This window comes from Falco punctatus (assembly GCF_963210335.1).
Source record: "Falco punctatus genome assembly, chromosome: 7".
Taxonomy (NCBI): Eukaryota; Metazoa; Chordata; class Aves; order Falconiformes; family Falconidae; genus Falco; species Falco punctatus.
In genome coordinates, this window is record NC_137587.1 from 55,876,871 (window position 1) to 55,900,183 (window position 23,313).

The 23,313-nt window shown below is 35.6% G+C and overlaps 1 protein-coding gene across 3 annotated transcripts in view; it reads left to right on the forward strand.

The window, feature by feature from the left end:
* Positions 1 to 23,313, forward strand: part of WDR72 (WD repeat domain 72) — a 123,235-nt gene that overhangs the window by 31,044 nt on the left and 68,878 nt on the right. For all 3 annotated transcript variants that reach the window (XM_080396621.1, XM_080396622.1, XM_080396620.1), the window contains one exon: positions 8,299 to 8,504. In XM_080396621.1, coding sequence (XP_080252747.1) covers positions 8,299 to 8,504 — 206 coding nt within the window. The remainder of the gene's footprint in view (positions 1 to 8,298; positions 8,505 to 23,313) is intronic.

Genomic DNA, 23,313 nt, shown 5'->3' on the forward strand with positions numbered 1-23,313 from the left:
TGGCAGCCCTCATAAAATATGCAGCATCTAACTTCAGTCAAATCCATCTGTATGATCACTTCTATCACAAAAATCTTTAAAAAAATAAAGAGCTCAGAAGTACTCTGAAAATATTTCTTACAATGTTAATGCCACATTGAGTAGTTTAAACTGTTACATAAAACCTGTTGTATTTCAGAAACATCTTTGCTGTGGAGAAAATGAAATTACTCTGCATGTAGTGGTCTTATAGATCAAACCTTTGATCATATTGATGGTCAGGCATGCTGCAACACTTTCAAACACTGTTTAATACGTAGTTATATATGCTCCAATATTTTTATAATTGATGCTAACAATAATAAGTCTTCTAAACATCTGTTAAATTCTGTGCAAGTACTGCATGAGTTGCAGAATATGTGATATTTTGTTTGGATTTGGTTGTGGTTTTTTTAAGTAGACCCTCACTTAGTATGGCTGAAAACTTTTCTCATCTTGGAAAGAAATTAGGAGTTAAACTGTTTAGAAGACTGAGACTTGGGTTTTATCAGGTGGCTGTGAGGAAATAAATTGCACAGTTTTTATGAAACTATTACAATCGTACCGAAGTGAACTGCCATTATTTTACTATACATTTATGCCTAGATAATTGTAGAAGCAACAGTAATTACACTTCTGTGACACTGTTGCCCCTGCAAAATGTAGTGATTTACAGTGGAGTTTTTGATAGCTTTTATTTTCCCTTTCTTCCCCTCTCTTCCATCTTTCTCTCTTTTTCTTTTCAGGTCATTGGTCAGAATTAGAATTGAGTGTATGAGTGTGGCCTAGCTGATAAATCCTGTGGCTGTGTTTCATATGCTGGAGGCTGTGCTGTAGTTAGGGTCAAAGTCATAGTGGTCGCTACCTTTTTTTTTCTTTTTTTTTTTTCTTTTTTTATGAACTCTGCATAGCCCCAAGATCTGGGCTGATGCAAAACTCCAATTTAGAGTCCTTGGTAACTACATCTGGCAAGTTTTTTGTGAAACACGCTACATACATATTGCATGCATTTTTTTACATGCTTGAGAGCAAAAAAGTGTCATAGTATTAGGTTTCTGTGAAGTCTCTTTATTAATTCACTTTTTCCTGGCTAATGAAGTTTGCCTGTAGGGTCCTATGCCCCTGGTCAGAAATCAGTCATTTATATATTTGCAGGAGTAAGATGAGGTAACTGTGAAATGGCTTCGTTAGGAAGTGCACCAGGCTGATCCCTATGCAGTTCATATGAGTAGAGCAGCAAACTGCGTCTTTAACTGATGATAAATCATAAATCTTCAAGAGTGACAAATGGCCAAATTTTGCTAAATTTTAATTGATAGAAATGCCTATAGAGTTGTTTGAGTGAACTCGTTAGGCATTTTTAGAGTAAAATTAACTTTTGATAAAATTGCCATAACTTGTGTGAATGAAAACATGCAAGGATCGGAAGGCTTTGGGAGAGATGCTGTTTTTTCAGGAAGAGAAAGTATATGACAAACTGTTTCATTAATTTCTGCGTTTTTTCCAAGACGGTCTAAGTTCACGTAAAATTTCTCGTTTCATTCTAACCCTATGCTTTAAAAAGAGTCCCATCATTCAGTCTTGTACACACACTCATAAATTCTACGCATACTCAGTTCACACCCACACAATATTTTTGCTTTCCTTCATTTTAGGTTTACAGAATGTAAGATTGGTAAGCAATTGTTTAAATAAGATTTATCTTAAGTCAGATACAGTTGTGAATGCATCCAGAATATGTATGGGCTCTAAAGTCTACTTGGTTATACAAAAAAACATTTTTTGTGCTTACTCTTTCTGATATTAGTACAAATAGGTCGTTTGATATTCCTAATAGTGAGTTCTCAAACAGTTATATTGCACCTAATTTCATAATCCTTTGTGAAACTAAAAAAAAAAAGCCCTTACAAAACTATGGTTCATATGTTAAGTACCCTGTTGCATTACTAGGAGGTGTTAATTAAAGACTATGAAAGGCAGGTATCTCCCCTGAAGGGAGTTTTTCATATTTGGAAAAGGGCTCTAGTAATTTAGCTCTTCTGTTCTTAGGTCATAGTCTGACCTTCAACATTAATAGTCAGGGCAGATGCCATGTGGGTTGAGATCTTGATTTCTCCCCTCCCCCCCACCTTCATGCTTAAGAGGCATCATTAGAGAAAGGGAGAACCTGCAGGGAGTGAGTTAACCCAGCTGTGCACTATTGAACTGAGACAAGGTAACTTCTTAGGCTAAGAGTACTGTAGCCAACACTAAACAGTTTCTCATTTAGACAATCTTCTTTGAGAAAGCAGCTCAGTGAAGAAATTTGAAGTGTGTTAAAGGTAATGTGATACAAATGATAACATGCAATAAGATGTAAGGTTGCCATTTGACTAGTTTCTCTGAGCATTTTATGCTGCCACTTAAATACTTTTCTAGAAGACGTAAAGGATAAGGGAACATTCGTTAGTGTATTTTGAAAATGTGAATTATTCAGAGTAAGTCAAAAGCATGAATATATGTTTTTGTGGAAGCTTAATGTTTGGGGTTTTTTTTGTTTTAATTTGTCAGTCTTGAGACAACTAATGTTTTGCCTTTTTTATGGCATACATTTCATACATGTAAGCCTCTGGTCATTCTGTAGCTTGCATTTCAATATTTCATAATTCTATAAACTTGAGTCATTTTTCAGTAACTACTTACTGATGTAGAGTAATAAAAGGTACTGGAGCTTGGAAAAGTCTGGCTTGGAATAAAAAAGTCATCTATTGCCCAGTCTCCAGAAGTTAAGGTCACTCATTTACACTGAGAATAGTCAGGTATCTTTGTACTTATGTGTATACGTACAGGCACATACTATTAGGTATTTTGTACTAGGTGGAACGTGTATGGAATTTAGCTGTATGTGTCTGTTTAAGAGGACGTGTTTCTTACAGAAGATATTTGATCTTCATTCTTGATTTATTATTAATGAAGTAAGATTTTATTATTTTTTTTAAGTAAAAATGAGAACTGATTGGCATGGTCAGTGCAGGCAGAAGAGCTCATATCAGGGAGGATTTTCATTCCAGACATTAAGGGATTCTCATCCTCATTCCATGTTTCAGATGGTGATAAAGAAATAGAAACTGCTCACATCTCTTCCATGTTCAGAGCTGTCCTCTTTTTCCATTCAGCCCAGTTTAAGTTTAAGACACACAGTATATCTCAATTCCTGTTACAGGTTTGCTGTCCCTTGGTGTTTAGAATAGCCTAGATTTGAGTCGGGGAGTGAACGGGAGGAGTTTTCATGTCCTCTCTTTCAGGGTGTTGTGTCTGCAGCAGAAATCCTGGGAATGAGGACAGGCTGCGTTGAAGAACTGCTCTTTTTGCCTACATATGTAAACCTGCATTGTATATGATATTTCAGTAGTTTTATTTGTATTGTTCTTCACTGATTTCTTTAGTTGAAGGATATTCTGACAATAGTTTGTTAATGCTATTCTGAAAATATACATTCTGAAGAATGTCGGTAATGCACAGCAGTTGGACTACACGACAGAAATCTTCCAAATGCAAGAATTGTTGAGTCTCTTGCAAGACGCTCTACATGCTTCTGTATACATACTGTAGACACAGGGAATCTCCATTCTTAATGTATTCCTATATGTAAAATATCCTTTTAAAGATTATTAGATTTTAATAGGCTGGGTTTTTTGTTTGCTCTATCCCATTTCTGTTTTCTAGATTGCATTTACTTTTGTCTTAGTGTTAAGTAAGCATATATGTTTCCTATTAATATAATGTTTGTTCCAACTGTTTTGGGCCATTTGATAGAGTGGTAGGACTTGCAGCTACGAGAAATTTGTCAAGGAAAGTGCTTGACCACTGTCTTGGAGCTGGACATGGTAGACTCGTAAAATTCAAGCATCTTCTAGTGAGAACATAAAACTTCTGCTTGCCTGAATCTACCAGCATAGAAGGAAGTGTGTGAGTTTCTTTTAAGATGGAATAGGTGTTTATGGAAAGGAAGATCTTGACAGAAAATAAAACAACTAATAATATAAGTGATACTTGTTCTGAAAGGTGAGGTTTTTGTTTTGGATTTGTTCTTGACCACGTGCTCCTTTTAAATAAAATCAATTCTGAAACCATTTTTTATTTACAGATCACTGTTATGCTGTAATATTCAGCCGAGTTACTAGGTCACAGCAGCGCTGCAGTATCAAGGATTTTCAATATTTTTGCTGTGACAGCGAACAGAAAGCACTGGAGCCTGACGATATGACAGGTCATGTGATGTCAGTGAATACCTTGTCTTGAGGCAGGATAATAGGCATGACCCACCCAGTAAAAATGCATCATTCAGTAAGAGCAGAACCTAGAGAACTGTATGGACAGCGCTAACACCAAGAGACACAATTTGTAGTACTTGGTCCAGAAGAAGAATAAGATGTTGTAACAGTCTCTAACCAGTCACATCTGGTGGTCCAAAGCTGCCCAGGAGAGTGAAATACTCCATTCTTATCTGTTCCTGAGACTTGGTTGCCATGGTCACAGCTTTAGAGAGATAAAGACTTTCTTTTCCTGTATTTTGTATGTATAGTAGGGGGTCGTAGCAGTGGTGTTGCTGCTGTGTAGAAACCCCTATCTTTCCCCTTTTAATTCATTGTTATTTTATGCTCCCTAATCAAAAGGTATTAGGCTTATTTGTGTTTAAAATACTTCAGGTGTGATAGTTGTCTTAATTTCTGTCCTCTTTTCTGTAACCCCATGTACAGGCTGTGTCTTTTCTTACTGTTTGTATTTTTGTTTTCCTTGAAAATCAGAGACAGTGTATTTCTACAAATAACTGTTTCTGGAACAAACCTTGTCCTGCCCCAGTACTTTTTGACTGTCGCAGTGATCAGAATGTCTTTGTTGTGTACATAGGTTTCTCTATCCTTCCCCCCACCCTGTTTGTTTCTCTTAAAGATGTAGTCAGTAATCACAGAATACAGATCTCTCCCTTTGTTTTCTTTCTGCTACCTGCTCACTCTGAAAAAATGAGGGTTTTGAGCTCTTCAGAAGTGTAAAGTACACTGGATAAAATAAATACTTTGTAATACTTTCATGATCATCCACTCCCTTCTATCATACCCACTTTCCTGTGCACTTTGTGCCCTTTTATTGCAGACCGAGATGTATACACAAATCTGTATGTATATACAGACACATAGAGATTTATGATTAAGAACTTTATGCAAGAAAGCATATTTTCTAAGGAAGGAATCATCTTCTAGAAGGTGCTGCTTAGAAGGGATTTGAGATACCTGTTATGAAACACATCAATAATTTAAAGAGAGAACTCTCTTTTTTTAAATTGATTTTATGATATCATAGCTTTCTGTCACTAAGAAACTAAGCTGGTTATCCAGGGCATTGTTTTCTATTCAATGTTCCTGTCTATAGATGTGCTTTAAAAAATAATAATAAAGTATTTTAACTCCTTTACGTGAGAGGCTGAGGCATATTTCTTGCCTCATATGAACCCAGAAGGGATTTTTTTCAGCTGATAAGTTAAATTTCTCTTCGCCAAACTATGCATTAAAATGCTGTATTTGCTATGACATGATCCTGACACTGATACTTAGAAAAGAGTTTGGTAGGTAGCAGAATTATTCAGTAAGTTACCAACGTCTCCCGTTGTTTCTCAGTTTGCATCCATAAGTCTATAATACATAGAAGCACATCTGTCAGCAGGTAAAAGTAAGATATGTATGTGTTAGTGTAAAATATATAAAATACTAGTTTGCTTTCACATACAACAGGACTGCCTGTTTATTCCATTCAGGCCATGGTCTTCAAAGGTAAAATACTGCTGTCCCCGTTTTCTGTAATTTTTTACCACTTATTCTGGTCTTTTTCTTTCAACTAAAAATTTTTCCTTCAACCCAAAGTTGATAACTTAGCTCTGAAGCTGTTGCCAGGGATAGAAGCTCTGATACATGAAAAATAACACGTCTTAAATATATTTTCATTTTTACTCCTGAGTGTATGTGCATATATATAGGAGGGTAAAAAGTCAGGCAACTCAGATCTTCATTTTTGTTAGAAAAACATGCTTTTATCCTCTTTTGCCACTGTAGTATGATAGCCTTAATTAACTTACTGTGCTCTCTTATATATCATCAAGATTATTCCACAGAATGGACTGGCTGTAAGGGATGACTGGTGGTGAGGCACTCATAGATCTATCTGGAGCTAATAAAACATGTTTTGAAGTTCTGTCTAATGCTAAAGAGTATGTATAGTCAGGTCTTTGAAATTCAATACCACGCCCACCAAATTCTTGGGTTTATTAAAAATGTATCATAATCTTTGCCTTAGATCCTTGCCCATAAAAATAACAGGATACCTGGTGATTTCATAGGGATATTATAACAGTCTTTCTGAAGTAATTGTAGTACTCCAGTAGTGAATTGCACAGACAAAAGTAATACAGAAAAGAAGGATGGTTATATATGTGCTTATACATATAAATATTCCCCATATAGTGGACTTGCCACAGAAGGTAGTAGAGAAAGCTTAGTCCTTCATACTTAATAAGGGAGAGCAACTACTTTCTTGGTGACTTTTGTTTGTCTTTTGCTCTGAATGATGCACGGAATTCTGTGGGGAAATAGGACATGCTTATAGCTTGAAAGACTACATTGCATATATAAAGAGGCCAAAATAATATTTGCTGAGGGATTGTATTATTTCCAAGGTTCTTAACTTTTCAAATGCTATAATACTTTTAAGAATGTCTTTGCTCGCATGTCTAGTATGAATTGTATAATCTTTCCTTGTAGGCATCTATTTATACGGTTTTTGTGTTCCTGAAATATCGAGATGTTACAATATTGGGAGCTTTGTAACCAGTACTGTTTTGAAGTATTTTTAGACAACTGTAGACAGTTGGACTGCTAAGAATCTTTAGGCAACTTGCTTTCCTTCCAGTAAATGTTCTGTTCTGTAATCATCCCTGATGCTGCAAATTCTGGGGAGGGATGAAGAAAATGACATATTAAACACAAATGAGGCTGATCCTTATTTTTTCAGTGCAACATTATAGTAATCTACAGAATTTAATAGATTTTGTAGGAGACAAAGAATTGGTTGCGTTACTTTTTCTGCTCTGAATTTGAAGACTCTTGGTCATATAGGTAACAAGTGATACTACAGTGAACAGAAATGGATAAGTTTCAGAGAAATAATTTCAGATGAAGAGATTTTATACACACATACACACACAAACGCTTATTGTATGAGATCCCTCATTCCCAGTCCAATATTTTTAGTAGGTGTACCACTGAAGTTCTATCAAGTAACACATTTTTTCTGGTAGCAGTGAAAAGGAAAACTCATGTTGTATTACTTGAGGCTACAAAGAATTCAAACTTTAGGGAAAAAAAACATTTCACATTATAGGAGATATTTAATGCTTTTTAAATCCTTCACATGTTTTATCTCTGATACTTATAGGAAACACGCAATTTCTTATGAGTTTAATTCCTGTAAAAAATGCCTAGTATACAATAGAAGCTCATTTCAAATACATTTAAGCTCATTTAGATCTCTTTAGTGTTAATTTAAAATTAATTACTATTACTAAAATTATTACTAAATAAAAATATTACTAAAATAATATAGCTGGGTATAACAGTTAAAAGAATTGGCTTGCCTAGAGCCACACAAGTAATGAAATAGTTTTTGAAACATCATATTTGTATTCTTGATTTCTAAGCTACTTGTAGTATATTCAGCTGTTTAAAAAGTGTCAGAGGTAAAGATGGGGTTTAGGAATAGAAAAAAATTGAGCCTTCCCTTGCTATTTGTCATCTAGAACACTAGAGGACAGCACTAAAATATTACATAAATTTGTTATTGTTTACACTGTTAATGATACGATACTCTGAGGGCTTTGTGAGAAGAAAATAAATCATTTGAACAGAGTTAGGGTGAGTGGTATTCTTCTGAATTTCATTTGCTCATTTTGAAAGCTGCATCTGACTTACACATTATTCAAAATACCTTAAGTTTCTTGTGGTCTGGATCTAAGGTATTTGCTGCAGTGATTTCTGTAGAAATTAAGCTTTATTTTTTTTTATGTAGTAATAAATTGTGTAAAACTACGTTTTTTAAGGTCCAGAAAATGAGGAATTAGCTGTCTCATCTATAAATGTTTCGTGATTTATCTGGTAATGTGAAACGTACTATGTTAATACTGTAATAATTACATTGTAATATGAAATAGTGTAGTTCCTTGAAAAAATTACAGCTTCTGTTGTGTTTCTCTAGGCACATTGGAACGACATGAAACAGGTGAAACAGCAAAAGCAATTCTTACTTCTACTGAAGATTCAGAGGACTTAATGGCAGATGCTTTGCTTCCTGTGTCTCAGGAGTCAAAAAGAAATAAAAATGCTGGACAAAAGCACTCTAGCTCTTATAAGCATGGCATGGTCTTTTACAATCTTACTCATAACGAAAAATCTTCAGATAAGGTAAGAATGAAGTGTAGAGCGTTTCTCAAGATCAATGAGTTGCGGTCCAAATTCTTTACCCTTTCACTTCACTAATGTGTAGTCCTGTGGAAGTGGCACGGAGGGTTGGTTTTCAGTTTGTAAATGCTTGTTCCAGCTGTCTCAGTTCTTACACCTTCAGCCCCATTTCATAGAACAAATGGGGAAGATGGGGGGATGCGTTATGCAAGATCACTAGCAGATCATCTCAGAGATGTAGCACCCATAGTTAAACCCCATTTCCTTGTGCCCCTGGCTTATGACTGCATCTGTTTGCAGTACCCTCAGAACAGTTGAACCCACCAGTTCAGATGTATGTCTTGAGAAAAAGCATATCATGGTACAATGCTACTGGCCTTTCTGTTATTGCTTTTCTATGAAACCACAGATTCCTGTTGTTGTTCAGTGCTAGTTTTTATTGGGTGGGTTGTTGGGTTTTTTTCTGTTTTCATAGAACAGAGTACAAGGGCCTTATATTTACACTGGGGCAGCAAAGCTGGTGATGGGTCTGGAGCACAAGTCTTATGAGGAGCTGCTGAGGGAACTGGGGTTGTTTAGTCTGGGGAAGAGGAGACTCAGGGGGGATCATATTGCTCTCTACAGCTGCCTGAAAGGGGCTGTAGGCAGGTGGGAGCAGGTCTCTTCTCCCAGATAACTAGCAACAGGACAAGAGGAAACAGCCTCAAGTTGCACCAGGGGAGGTTTGGATTAGATATTAGGGGAAATTTCTTCACTGGAAGGGGGTCAAGGCTTGGAACAGGCTGCCTAGGGAGGAGGTGGAGGAATCACCATTCTTGGACGTGTTTGAAAAAACACATAGATGTGGCACTTAGGGACACGGTTCGGTGGTGGACTTGGCAGTCATGGGTGAATGGTTGGACTTGATCTTCAAAGGCCTTTTCTAACCTAAATGATTCTGTGATTCTATGATTTATATTAAGTGCAATTAAATTTGGTACTTTATTGGTTAAAAAGAGAATGGCCATGTTCCTTATGAAATTCTGGGCTGCAAATAGGTATGAAGTCTTCAGGAGAGATTTGGCCAGGCATTGTACTTAGCTTTATCTAGCAATTTTTTTACAGAAGTCATTTAACCAAATAATTATGATTGATGGAAAAAGATATACTCTTTGTTTTGAAAAAAACAATAGAGGGAAATACCATTTTGAAACTAGTCTTAATGTGCTGTTCAAGTTGAGAAAATGAGTACAGGAACACTATATAATGAGAAGTAAGGTTGGAAGTGCCATAGTCGTTCTGTTTGCTTGTGGCTTAGATATACCTATATTTTTATCAGTTATTTATAGATATTTAAAAAGCCGGTATCTGCTAAACGTAAAACCAGTTATTAAAACTGCCTCAAATTTAATCCAATCTCAAACTCATTGAGGAAGATAGTACCTTATTCAGGTTGGAAGGATAATAGTATGTACATTTTTCTGAAAACCCAGTTTGTGCATCAGGAGTGAATATATTCACTGAGCTCTTGATACGAATGTATCTTAAGAATAGGCCCTCGATGTTGCTCGTTCATGTTTACCACTTTTTAATTAATGGGGTTTGGGAATTCCATTCCTTGCAATAAACAGAGGAAGTCATATCTGCTGTTCCTCAACCCTGTATGTAGATAAATACCTTCCCATAAGTATGTGAAGATGAAAAACGCTTTCCCTCAACTCACATGTAGAAACAGCCTTCAAAATATCACTAGCCTTTTTCTGGCTTTATTAATTATGGTAAATGAAATACTGGGTATTCCAAAATTCTGTCTGATGAAGTACAGCTTAATCCAAGTCCTCATTCTTGAATTTTCTGGTAGTCTTCTTTATTGTAGCTACAAATTTACATAAAAATCTGAGTTTATAATGATTGCTGTTTAACTCTTAATGTTTCTTTGACCTTTTACTAACCATAGTCTGATTTCTAAAGTTCTTTTTGATCCCCTTTTCTGAAAAGTCTTATTAGAGCGTAATCCTGATGAGCATGTTGTGGGGCAGATGGTGCACTAGTTGGCCATTGACACAGAATCTGATCTCACTCTTTATTAAAAGGAATAGTTTCTTGCCTTTTTAAAGAGGAACAACAGAAACAGCAGTTGTGTTTGGAGTGTAGTTTTGGTCATAGCTATTAAACTGAAAATTGCATGGATTTAACAAAGTGGCTGGAAAGAAAATGTCCTGCTCATGGAATATGGGAAAGTAGTTTTTGGTAAATTTTCAAGTCTGGAGTTTAGCTTTGGGAATTATCATGATAATATCACAAGTAATGATAAGTAATATCACAATAGGAGACAGGGGAGTTGTAATAATAATTTATAGCAGTTTTCTTGATCAGACATACATCTGGCTGCTCTCTCAATAAAACAGTCTATTTTCTTATTTAAACAGTGTTCATTAATTATCTTGTCCCAATGAAAACTTTTTATTGAGAGAATATTTTTTTGTCTCTTAGGCTTACCTATGACTTTCAAAATATGCTTTTTTATTTTACCTTTTTGTCATTATAGACCTGTTATTTAAGTCTAATTTCCGAACAAGTGAAGTTCTATACTTGAGAAACCACTTTTCATTCATCAAAAATCTGTCATCCATTACATCCAGCTCTCCATCCCCATTAGAGTAGATTCTGCAGATTGGTGTGGAAGATGCTAGAGGCTAAATGTATAGGACGTAGCTGAACGTGAGAAGAATATAACAGTGGTGGTCCCCTTAATGCTTATTCCAGAAACCCAGTGTGGGCTACACAAAATAAGGGTGGAGCTCTGCAACTTTTTTTAACACTCTTTTGTTACTGCTGAAATGAAGGCTTGTTATGAAGTCCACTGTGTTTTTTAGTTCTTATGCAGGAAGCTGCTTTTAGTTTTTACAGAGTGCCATATTGACTCATTTGGGTCATTGTATTTTAGCATCTTGAAATAGTCTTTTGAAATCCAGGTCTCATTGAGTTAGTGACAGTTCTGTGGGTACGAGTTCAACATCCCATACCATGTTAATAAGTGTATAATGACTACACAGACGAAACTATTGCAAAACTTTCAGATTATCAAAAGGTTTTAGTATGTTGTATACCATGACTATTTCATTATCAGTTTGCTGCTTTAGCCAATCGTGTATTAGGAATTTAACAACACACTACATTGTTAATAACACTTCCATTTAAAAAAAAAAAAAAACAACAACAAAAAAAAAAAACAAAAACAAACAAACACACACACACCAAAGTGGTTAATTTTAGCCTCTTTTTAAGAATTCAATTCCAGATTTGTTAGTATTGCACTTGAGTGATCCTTATTTTGTACATGGGATGATCCATATGAAGATCACAAGTAAGATTCAGCTTTTTTTCTTAATATTCATTATTACATTCTTTTATCATTGATATTTAAGTCAAAATAACATTTGCAAAGTAATGATGTCTTTTTACTCCCTCCTAAGAAGAAAAAAGAAAAATATCCTCACATAGCGGTTTATCTTCAAAGGCTTTCTTTCAAAACATTTGTCATCATGTAAATCACAGATACAAAAGCAGAATGCTTTGATTTCATGGTGTTTTGACCATTTTAATTCTTTTATTGTGCTACACGTGCCAGTGGGAGTACCAATAACAGATGAGTGTGACAAACGCAGTTAACACAAGATCCATATTAATGTTGTCAAATCCCCTTGATATATTTAAACAGATTTTAATTATTTTCAATGTCAGAAGACCCAAAATATATTGCTTAATAGTTCTTCAAGAAAGCTTTACTTAATATGTGAATGTAAAACCTCTCATAAAAATGAAACTTTTATATTGGCCTTAGTCATTGACATAGGGTATTCATCAAGTCAGCAATTTGTGTGGCAAAGTGCCATTTGAATAGTGTATTGTTAGAATACTTATGGTCCACTTGACAAGGGCTCTTGCTGTAAATAGTGCAATTTGACTCCAGCTGTTAAAGAGTGGCTTTGACAGCAGCCAAATAGAATGGAGATGCTTTACTGCACTGCAGAAAAATCAATATTGGGTTCTTGTTCATAGTAACCTGTTTTTTCTTTTTTTGCAGTTTTATACAAGACTATCTAGAGTTCATTTGTGGAAGTTTAAATATTATTTTAAAAGTGGATCTGTTTTATTTTCAGATTCATGTCAGCAATGAATGATGCTTGTGTTTAGTAAAAAAAAAAAGACAGTACTTTGTGGATATACATAAACAGTGTGGTAATGCAGCATTATTTCAACTCTCAGCTTGTATGGATGGATATTAGGATGTGGCTGCATAAGTTATGTAACTAATGACAAAAAATGGTCTTTCCTTCCTCTCTGTATTTTTTTCTTTTTGTAGTGCTACTGTAGTATTCTTGTCAATTTTCGAAGCATAGGGATTTTTAAAGCAGATTTCTTTGTTGTTCTCCCTGTAACAACCCCCACAGATGTTGACAATCTGTAGTGCCATTGTAGATTTTCCTGAAGCATAGTCTTGCTGGTGCTGAACAGTTTTCCAGCAGTATTCAGTGACACAGGGTTGCTATGATACCTGGCCAGTAGCAATAGGTATTGAATCACTGGTCTTAATTACAATAGACTACACGCTAGATTGTGTGCTCATGGTGTTTATGTGGAACTAGCTCTTATTATACCTTTAAGTCATAGTTCTATTTGAAAATGGAGCTGTGTGAAAAGCTGGTTGAAAAAAAATTAAAATGCTTCAGTGCATCATATGATGATTTCATTGATGCACATAAAAAGCTGGATATGTCTGGGAATTGTTTTCCTGATGTTCCAGAAACCTTTCATGTTTAAAAGTTTCCTAGATTTTCAGCTTGACTAATTTGGATATAAATCTGTGTTTATCATGCACTGATATTTCTAGTGATTTCAATAATGTAATTAGAGCTGCTTCTGGGTAAAAGTGTTGGAGGAAGAACAGCTTCTAAAATTTGTGCAATAATTGCTAAACTTTGAACTGTTGAATTATACTACTGAAGAGCTAGACCAGTAAAGGGAAATTTTTAGTGTGTATAAGACAAACAAGATAAAGATGAGGGGGGGATGTATTTATTTATATATGAACTTTTTTAGAATTGTTAAATATATTTATTTATTGATATATTCACTTGAGTGTTTCTTAAAATACTGTTCTTTCAGCATTAATTTATGGTGCAGAAGGTAGAGTCAAAATATCTAAATAAAGGTTTACACAAGATCTGTAAAAGTTTGGATTTATGCAGCTATTAGAAACAATTATGACCAGTGTAGCTAAGTACCAGATACTATAGAACTTGTAAATGCATTTAAAATTGACATACCTAGTATTACTTTCTCTAAAGAACTTATTATTCACTTATGTAATAGCAAAAAGTATGTAAAGGCAAGATGCTTGTGAAAGAGATATTTTCTTAGTAGAAAAGCCAAAGTTTATATTTTTGTAGTTGCTTAAATTGAGAAACAAGAGTGTACAGAAATATAAGAAATATATACTTTGTTACATTGCTGCACAGAATGTGTAAAAGACAAATGAGGACTGTAGAACAGTAACAGTTATTTGTTTTAGTATAGTAAAGGATGCAATTTGAAAACAAAACTGTTATTGGAAGCTTGGAAAATCACTGCTAGTTAAATATTACTGATGGAAAAATTGATGGAAAAAGGGAAGTAAGTTACAAGCACAAATACCAAATAATACTTATTAAATATGAAATCAGGACTGGTACCATTAACAATGGTATGCTAGATGTCGATTTCTTTTATTTTTTGCCTTTTCTAATATTTAGACTATTATTATGAGGAATTCGAAATCCTGATAATTTGAATGAAGTGGATTATTAAGAACAAAGCAAAACATTACTAGAATATTTCTCCTAAAAGTTGATAATCTTTGTTATTGCTGCCAGGGTATTTCTGTTTTTACTGGGACTAGTGTTCAGAAGCTATATTTAGTAGTGTATTAATAAAGTACAATAGGGAAATGAGTGAAGAAACAAAGGCGTGTGTGTATATATTTATTTCCTGTAACTCAGATGCAAAGCATTTCGTACTACAAATTTCCTGTGAAATGTCACAATTTAATATTTTATCAAGGGACTAAGGTAGCAATATAACTACAGTGAAGTTGTAACTTTAGAGTTATGAGATAAATTGTTACCAGTTAAAAGGCATCATGATCCTGAGAGAAATTGATAGCTTGAACCACATGTCAGCTTTGCTGAAAGTTACTGCAGTTTTATGAGTTGCTCCACCAAGTCAAGAATTGGTTGATTTCAGTGTTTTCTCCATTGATTGCCTGACAGCAAAAAGCTGCCATTGTGGTATTGTAGCACATTTCACTCTTGCAGATGTGGATAGTAAGTAACACAGGCTGACAGAACTGTGAGAATAAGCCCTAAGTATTTATTTCAACACTTTGGACACAGTTTCTATATACGTCTATAAACTTTTTTTCTCTGTTGTTATACTCAAGGTGACTGACTTAAAATTTGTTTTCCCTGCCAAGACAACTAATTGGAACCTGTGCTAAAGCTAAAGAAGGTGCTACAGTGTCCTACTAGAAATAATTCTAAGGTCAATATCGCTAGTCCTTGTGAAGTATTTCATATTGAAGGACCATTTATTGAAACTAAACTAGCTGTTGCTGTTGTCATCTTTGTCTTCTCCAACACGTCAGTTATCATGCTGCAGTTCCCTTTCTTTGTCCCTTGGAAACTGTAGCAAAGTTTATATTTTGTTTTTTAGGGACGTACCTTCATGGGTGGAAACACACGGTTTCTGTCTTACTGAAGTTCTGTTCATGATGTCTTACTCTCCACTTATGACTGTTTCTTTTAGCTCTGTGTGTGGAGTTGTATACTGTTTGAATTTTCCTGTTTTCCACTTTACCTTTACTACTTTCTGGTCCCTAAGATGGAATTTCTTCTGTAGATCAGTCTCATTGATTTTCTTTGTAAGTGCTCTATCTAATTCTAATAATTCTAAAATAAGCTATCTTTATATTTTCATGTTGTCCAGTGATGATCTTGAGAATTCTTCACTATTCATGACAGGAGGATGGTAGAATCTTTACATTTGTGATAATCATCTTTTCTATTCCAAACATTAAGTTCTTGGCCTCATATAGTTTAATTAGTATTATTTTAGTGAAGTATCAACAGGAATTCAGATCTTTGAGAATTTCCTAGGTGTCCACCTCACACACCTATTAAAAAAAAAAAAAAAAAAAGAGCAGCAACTTTTTCAGAAATCCATTGGCACCTTAAATGCAATTATAGAACTAGGTCTTGCAACACAAAACCTTACTTGCAAAAGAAAGGCTCACTTTCTGCTAGCTTCCTTCTGGCAACTAATTGAATCTCTTGTCTCTGTTAAATATCAGAAATAAAATACTAAGGTAAACTGTGGTTAAGTTTAAAACAAAGCAACAGCAGTGGTTGTGTTTCCATTCTCCTAACATGTTTTTCTACATATTAATACTCAAACTTTAATTTGTTCTGGTGGTCACATTTGGTTCTTGCAGTACTTATGGGAAAGGATGAATCATCCAGCCAGATAGATTGAGTTTGCTTGTTTGCAAATAGTGTCCTTATAGAAGCCTGTGCATCGCTACTGCCTTCAGGAGGATTGAACAGCTTTCAATAAAAGAACAGTTTGAAATCTATGGGTAGAGACTTCACCACTGTCCTGATACATCCTAGAATGGTACAGCATCTGAAGAGAGTCCAGCTTGACTGTTCCTGAGTTTTCAAGACTGGCGTTTTCTAGGACAGACAGGATTTTAATAGCTAAGAAACTAATCCACAGGTTTTTTGTTCTTTTTCTTTAGTAGATTGTCACTTAGGATTTGATTTAGTAATTTTTATGTAGATAAATTTTATGAGTGAGACTCTTATAATTTGATATGGGAAGTGCACTATCAGAGCAGCCCAGGGCAAATGTTTCACTTGGAGTCAGCAGCCAGCCATGAGTTGGTAACTTAATTTTTATATACATCAATCCTTCTTAGGACAAAGCAATATTCTCATGCTTTTATCCTCCTTCTAAGGTCATGTTGGCAGTATCTTTGTGTTCAGCATTATTCTCACAGATATTTGGATGTTCATTCATCCAGTAAATTGTTCAGTGTACTAATTCCTAGATCCATGAGTCACTAGTCTATGTTTTGTGGATTGCTATAGCATTGTTTGTCCAGCTGATGGTCTAGGAAACAGGAGATGTTCTACCTTACGGCTTACTCAGCATCCTAAGTGCTGAGTAAGGCTGAAAATGTTTTGGCTACCACCAGTCGCTAGGCCCTATATATTTCTAAAGATATGGTTCTTTCTATGCTTTCTATAATAAAACTGTTAGAAGAGACTGTCAAAGGTATTGTGTTTAGAATTGCCTTTCTGATAGTGTGCCCAGACAGGTAGTGATACTAATTCTAGTGCAAAGCAAAAGTTTTCTGTATAAAGTTATCTATATATTATATATATTTATTGAAATATTTTCCGGGGGGGGGGGGGGGGGGGAGTAGACTTGGCTCCTGCAGTTGAGAATTAACTTGAAGAATATTCCGTGGCATGTGGTATATTAGGGAGCACGTGAACATAGGTGGCATGTGAGAGCAAACTGGGGTACCACCACTGACTCCGGGATTTTTACACTTAGTTCTTTGTATGTGAGTACTGAGGCTTAGAAAGGGTAAACGAATAAGCTTTACTTACCAGCTACTCTTTGATATTGTGTTATGATTTGTCTGAAGGATAACTTTTATATATACACTTGCATTAAATCCAATGAAAAATTAAAGCTGAATATTTGTGAATGGAGAGACAGACAGTGTGGACATGAAAACAAAATGTGAGAAACATTTAATTTTCATACCAGGTCCTTACATTGAGCAATGGATGTGTTAGTAATTCTCCCTGAACAATTAAAAACTTCTTGTGCCCAGAAGATCCATCTGGCCAACAATCTGCCTGATGGTGACCTTCCATACATGATAAGAAGGCAAGGTTTATCCAGTTGTTTTGTCTTATTCATCACACAACTAGAGGTTGATGATTCCTTGGCTTAACTACTTACATTGTGCCACAGACTCATCAGGAGTGATGCCGCAATTACTGTTCAGAGTGCTGCAAAGATAGTAACGTTCTCCACCGAGACTAAAAAAGAATGAAAGCAGAAAGATTATAGTGTTAGAAGTAAAGAAGCTGACTCTGCTTATGTTGCAGTTAAATGAATAGACAAATGTTGATGATGCCAACTCAAAAAATATTGTAGCCTTTTATCTATGGGAGATGGATTCTTAGGAGGATCTGGGCATCTTCAGTAATATGGCCAGAGTTGTTGTAATGCCTAATGAAAGTCATGTAAGGCAAGTTCAAAGTAGTTTCTTTAAACTAGTTCATATGGGAGAATTCATCATGAATTGACACCTTTGTTTGGGACTGACTTGTCCAAATGAAGCAGCCTCAGGTCAAGCATAGGTGGCATGTGAGAGCAAACTGGGGTACCACCACTGATTCCAGGTTTTTTACACTTGGTTCTTTATATGTGAGTACTGAGGCTTAGAAAGGGTAAATGAATAAGAAAAAAAGTTCTAAACGCCCCCCTCAAGGGGATCCTCTGTCCTGTGACTACATGAAGTGTCTGAAGGTAAGGAATATGAATGACCTTGGTATAGTAACACCTTTACTCTGTATGATCCTCGCCCCATGCATAAGGCCAGAATTGCTTTGGAGAGGGTAGGCCTGACCTGTCTGCCTGCTTTGGGAGGCTATGGATACTTTTAGTGACAGGAGCTGTTCACGTGCTCCCTAAATTCAAAGCTCCAGGAAGCAGGCAGGAATTAGACTCAGGAGCGTGCATATGTGGATTGCCGATAGGAGCTGTTAGTTTAGAAGGTGCATACGCTCTTTACAGGGAGATGAAAGTGTAGCTGGTAATTTACATCCTTTCTCCTATGCAGGTTCTTTTAGTGATGGTGCTTAAGAGCTTTTTTAATTATATACCTGCTGTTTGTAACTATTTTTAACTAAATGCATGTTTGCACATATCCTGGATTGTTCATCCTTTCAGCTGAGCAAGAGTATGAGAGAGCTGTGTATTTGCATCTAACAGAGGGATCATTGTTAGTAAGACTGTTCTGCATTGCTGGTTGAGTTGGGATGATATTAGAATGAAGGACTAAAAAATGTTTTGGGGAGGTATTCCTATGAAACATCCATGACATCCTGTACAGAGATATAGATCATAATTTTACCTCTTGAGAATTTATTCTTCTGAAAACCATGCCAGGCTTTAAAAAAAGAAAAAAGTATCCCATGGTTTTATCCAATTTAAGAGATTTTCAACCCTAAATCTAGTTAAGCCTGTAAAACATTTGTTACTTAAGGTTATGAACTTAACAAGGGAGGTTTGCTGATGTGATTTAGCTCAAACAAAAGACTGTTCAATGTTATTGTTGAACAATAGATTATTTTGCAGTTACAAACACAAAATGTGGTCTTGCGATCACATTTATATCTAATTATTACCAGTTCTTCAAGCATCACCTAGGGAATTTGAAGCTTTCTCCTATGTGGTGTATGGCTAAAATTTTGGTGCAATAATTTAGAGTAAGGGCTTTTACAGAAACTTAAGGGAACTTGAAATGAAGGTCTAAGCCTTCTCCGATGGCTCTGTAGTATCCAACTGTTTCAGTATTCTTCCACAGAATGGTCTGTTTGATCATGTGCTATATACTGCTCTGACTGACTGTCATGGTAAAAGGCTATATTAAATTTTCTTCTTGCTTGTCTTTTAATCATTAAAGTAATTAAATCAGGCTTTCTAAATTCAGAAATGACTTTGTACTAACTAGACATCTAACTTGTAGCAAGTTCTTAGTTTTATCTGTAGAAGCTAAAAAAAAAAAAATGCAATTTCCTAGTAGATAAAGGTGTTGTGTTCACTGTATAAGTTTAAGATGTGCTATTTGAAATCTGAGATTTTTGTGGAACTTGCTAACAATATTTTATGCTCATAAACCAGTTTGAAGCCCCAAACACAATTTCATTTATCTTTATATTCTAAGCTTTATAGAGTCTGCAAAAGTGTCCATCTGTTCAGCTGAGATTGCTTCAAATAGTGAGTGGTCAGAGAGACTTAGCTGATAAAGGTCAAAGGAGCCTCTTGACCCTGTGATACTTGCCAAAGCAATTGGAGCATAGGGACTGATATACAGTTAGATATAGCTTGCTAACGCGATCTCCACTTTAATTGGTAATGATAGCAGGAATACACAGTAAAGTCATTGCTGAAAGAAAACAAAAAGTATCCAATATAGTAATTTATTACCAGTCAGTGGGTTTCACGCACTAGGTTGTTTTACCCCTGCAGTGGTCAGAGAAAGCAAAAAGGTACTCTAACACTTAACTGAAAATGGATGCCCTGCTGCTATCAGAGATGCATGGTGGTCAAATGATTGCCTGTGCCATTAGCTTGGTAATGTTTTCTCTATTGTAAACTCAGCTCCCCATGTTCTTCCTGTGCATCAGCTGCAGATTGAAGGCTTTCTCGTTTGTCTTCTATTTGTGCTGCCAATCATCAAGCTGCTGTCCACCAAGCACGTTTCAAGGAGGCAATTTTTTTTTACTACTATCGACTACCATCTTTAGCAACTGAGGGCTCAGAGGATTTAGAAATGAATTTAATGCTTTAATTTACACCGTGCCAGCCATTTTGTGCATTGTTTATGTATTTGTTTTCTGAGACAATTCCAGGTTTCATATTTTGCAAAACTGTCTGAGATGGCACCTGCAAAGATGTACCCAAAACATAATTGTTTTTCTTATGTATGTTATATGTAATGGTACTATTTTTTCTGAGAAGGTTAAAGAGAAAAAATGTCTAAGCAAGTAAAGACATTTACTAAGCTATTCTGTATTTTAAAAAAAGCAAACCCAACCCAACCCAAACACAGTAATTCTTCCTACCATCAAGGATAAAGCATTGTGGAGAACAGAACAGAGCTGTCATTGGCAATGTAAGTTAATGCTTAAGACCTCTAGGTGTGGTAGCCATGCTTTGGTTAAAACAGTTCTTCCAGATCCATGAAGTCATAATGTAAGAGACGGGATAGGAGTAGCTAAATTACTTTTATAAGCAGCTGTGTGACATGCTTGTTTTCTGTGAGCCTAGAGCCAGGCCAATGATGAGATGTGATTCTGAGAAAAGCTGTGAGCTCTGAACTTCTAGTGATGTCCCAACGACTGGCATGATCAATAAACAGAAGATTCTTAGTCCTCAACACATTTTAATTGGCAAATTCTACTCCTCCACCCTCCTCTTTTCATTTCTGTAACCGAGTGTTTTTTTTAAAAAAAAAAAATCCTATTTATTGCCAATATTATTGATTGCCACAGAAGTAATGAACAGTAATTGATTCAAACATGTAAATACTCTTTAAAGTTTCTGTTTTCTTTGTAGTATAATTAAAGGTCAGATTACAGCAAAGACAGATGACAAAAATAAGTGTTAATTTCCTTGAAATAAGCATATTGAAATTGTATTCTCAAACTTCATTGTGATATTTCAGAAACTGTCATATTGAGGAACTTCTTAAAGACTATAAGATGCAGTTATTTTAATGATTCTATATTAGGTTTCACTTAAAAATTCTTGTTTGAAAGGGTGAAGTACAGGATGTCTTCACTGAATACACATGAACAGACAGTAGGATGGTGGTATTGTACTGATTAAATTAGCAGATTTCTTTATAGTAAGTAAATTTTGGCAATGAACTAATTTTTCAGAGGAAATCTTTCTTATCTGACAGGCTTTTATCATGTGCTGAAGTGCACTATTGTATTGGGCCTGTGTTAAAACTCATAGTCTAATGACTGTCAAAATAGAAAGGTATGAATCTGCCAAAAAACCTCAGACAAATAAGAGAGAAAATCCCATGCATGCGCGCACACACAAAAAAAATCAGCAGCATTGCAGCTTCTGTTAATGAAAGAATCTTCCAGTGTCCTTTGATAACACTTCCATTAAGCCACCTTCACCCTCCCTCAAATCTAACTAAAATTTCACCTAAAAGTTGTTCAATTTTTGTCTCACACTTTCCTGAGCATTAAGTAGTGGATAAAGAAGGGGACAAATCTTTTTTTCTAACTTGTGTAGTGTTAACAGATCAAAATACTTTGTCTCACAAGAGAAAGCTCAAAGGAACACAATTAAACCCCTTGAATGCTACGTAGTTTAAAAAATTATTAGAATCAGCAGAATAGCTCACATTTATGCTTTATACAGCATGCTTAATTCCCCAGGCACTGGCAACTTTGGGGTCTATTTTGTGTCACTGTTATCCTGTTATGTTTTGGGATAAAGTGAGAGCACAATAGTTAAGTAAGGCCAAAAGTCTGTAAGAAAAAATCACGCTTAATGCTGCAGGACTTGTTTTATGTATAAGTTGATACTACCCATACTGTACGAACTGAACAATTTCTTTTCAGTGGTATCAAAGTGACATCTAGGTATATTTTGAGTCTGGTTTGCCTTCTGAATATCTACCATGTGATTTTGCCACTTTATTTCCTTTATGTAAAACGGTGTCAAGACCATTCTTGTCAAATCTGTTTTTAGCACAAAACCCACAATACGATGCATCTGGTAAAGAAAGCGGGTGTGTGGAGAAAGTACATACGTATGAGGAGCCGAAACAGTATGGGAATCCCCCAGCTAATGGAAGTGTGTATTTTAAGTGGAATAGCGTTCCTGGAACAAGTTGTATCCCAGTGGAAAAAGGCCTTTAGGGATGAGAAGGCAACTAAGTAAAATAACACTTGAATTGTACTTCCCATGAAATTTTTATGTGATATGTCTGTCTTAAACCTGTTAAAGATAATGGCATAGGTTGATGTATTTGGGGGCCGCAGTAAGGACAGCCCCCTGCCTTCCCCTTTCCATAGACATGGGTAAATTTTCCCTTCAGTGCTAAGGTGGTTTGGTAAAGATGTGTAAAGGGAGAAGAGGAGAGGGAGAAGAACAGGCTTGTTAGTTGTGGAGCAGCAATGAATTCTATGCCAGAATAAATCAATTAAAGTGAGTCTTCAAAGTCTGTCGCTCCAGCTTTAAGTTTGCTGTCCCATCCTTTAAGAAGAATGTGAAGGTCCTTGAATGCATCCAGAGGAGGACAACAAAGCTGGGGAAAGGGCTGGAAGGAATGTCCTGGATCTTCCTTTTTCCTGAAGGTAGAAAACTTGTTCAGCTGTGGGTCAGTCAGAGATGATGCACAAGAGGTTCGTGAGTCTCAGGGTATAATTTTCGTCTGTAGCCAGACCTCTTGCTGCTTTAAAGTTTGCAGGTGAAGGCCTCCTAGGGAGCCTTATCAAGCAGTGTACATCTGTCCAAGCAATAAAAATATTCGAACTTCCAGTTGTTAAGTGGGAATGTTGTCAGCACCCAAGTGGCTTTATTTTGAACAAAGGTCTAGCCTTGTTACTAAAGTATTTGGCTTCAAACTGTGATTTGCTAATTAAAAAAAAAACAGTAGGCTATTTTACTTAGAGATTTGGAAAAGTTTAAATTGAGATCTAATTGATAATTACAGTAACTTCCTGAGATACTTACTAGTTGTTTTTTTTTTTTTTTTTGTTAGGGACTAGCCAATATTTTAATGTGCTATTAGATTAATTTTGAGATAATACATGCATACACAAAAGTGCTTCCTATTTCTTAGTTTCCAGCAAAAGTAAGTAATAAAGCTGTATCATGACAATAAACACCTGGATTTAGCCCTGAGCATGAAAATTTTTACACTTTATGAAAACATGACTTATTACTAAAGTTTTTT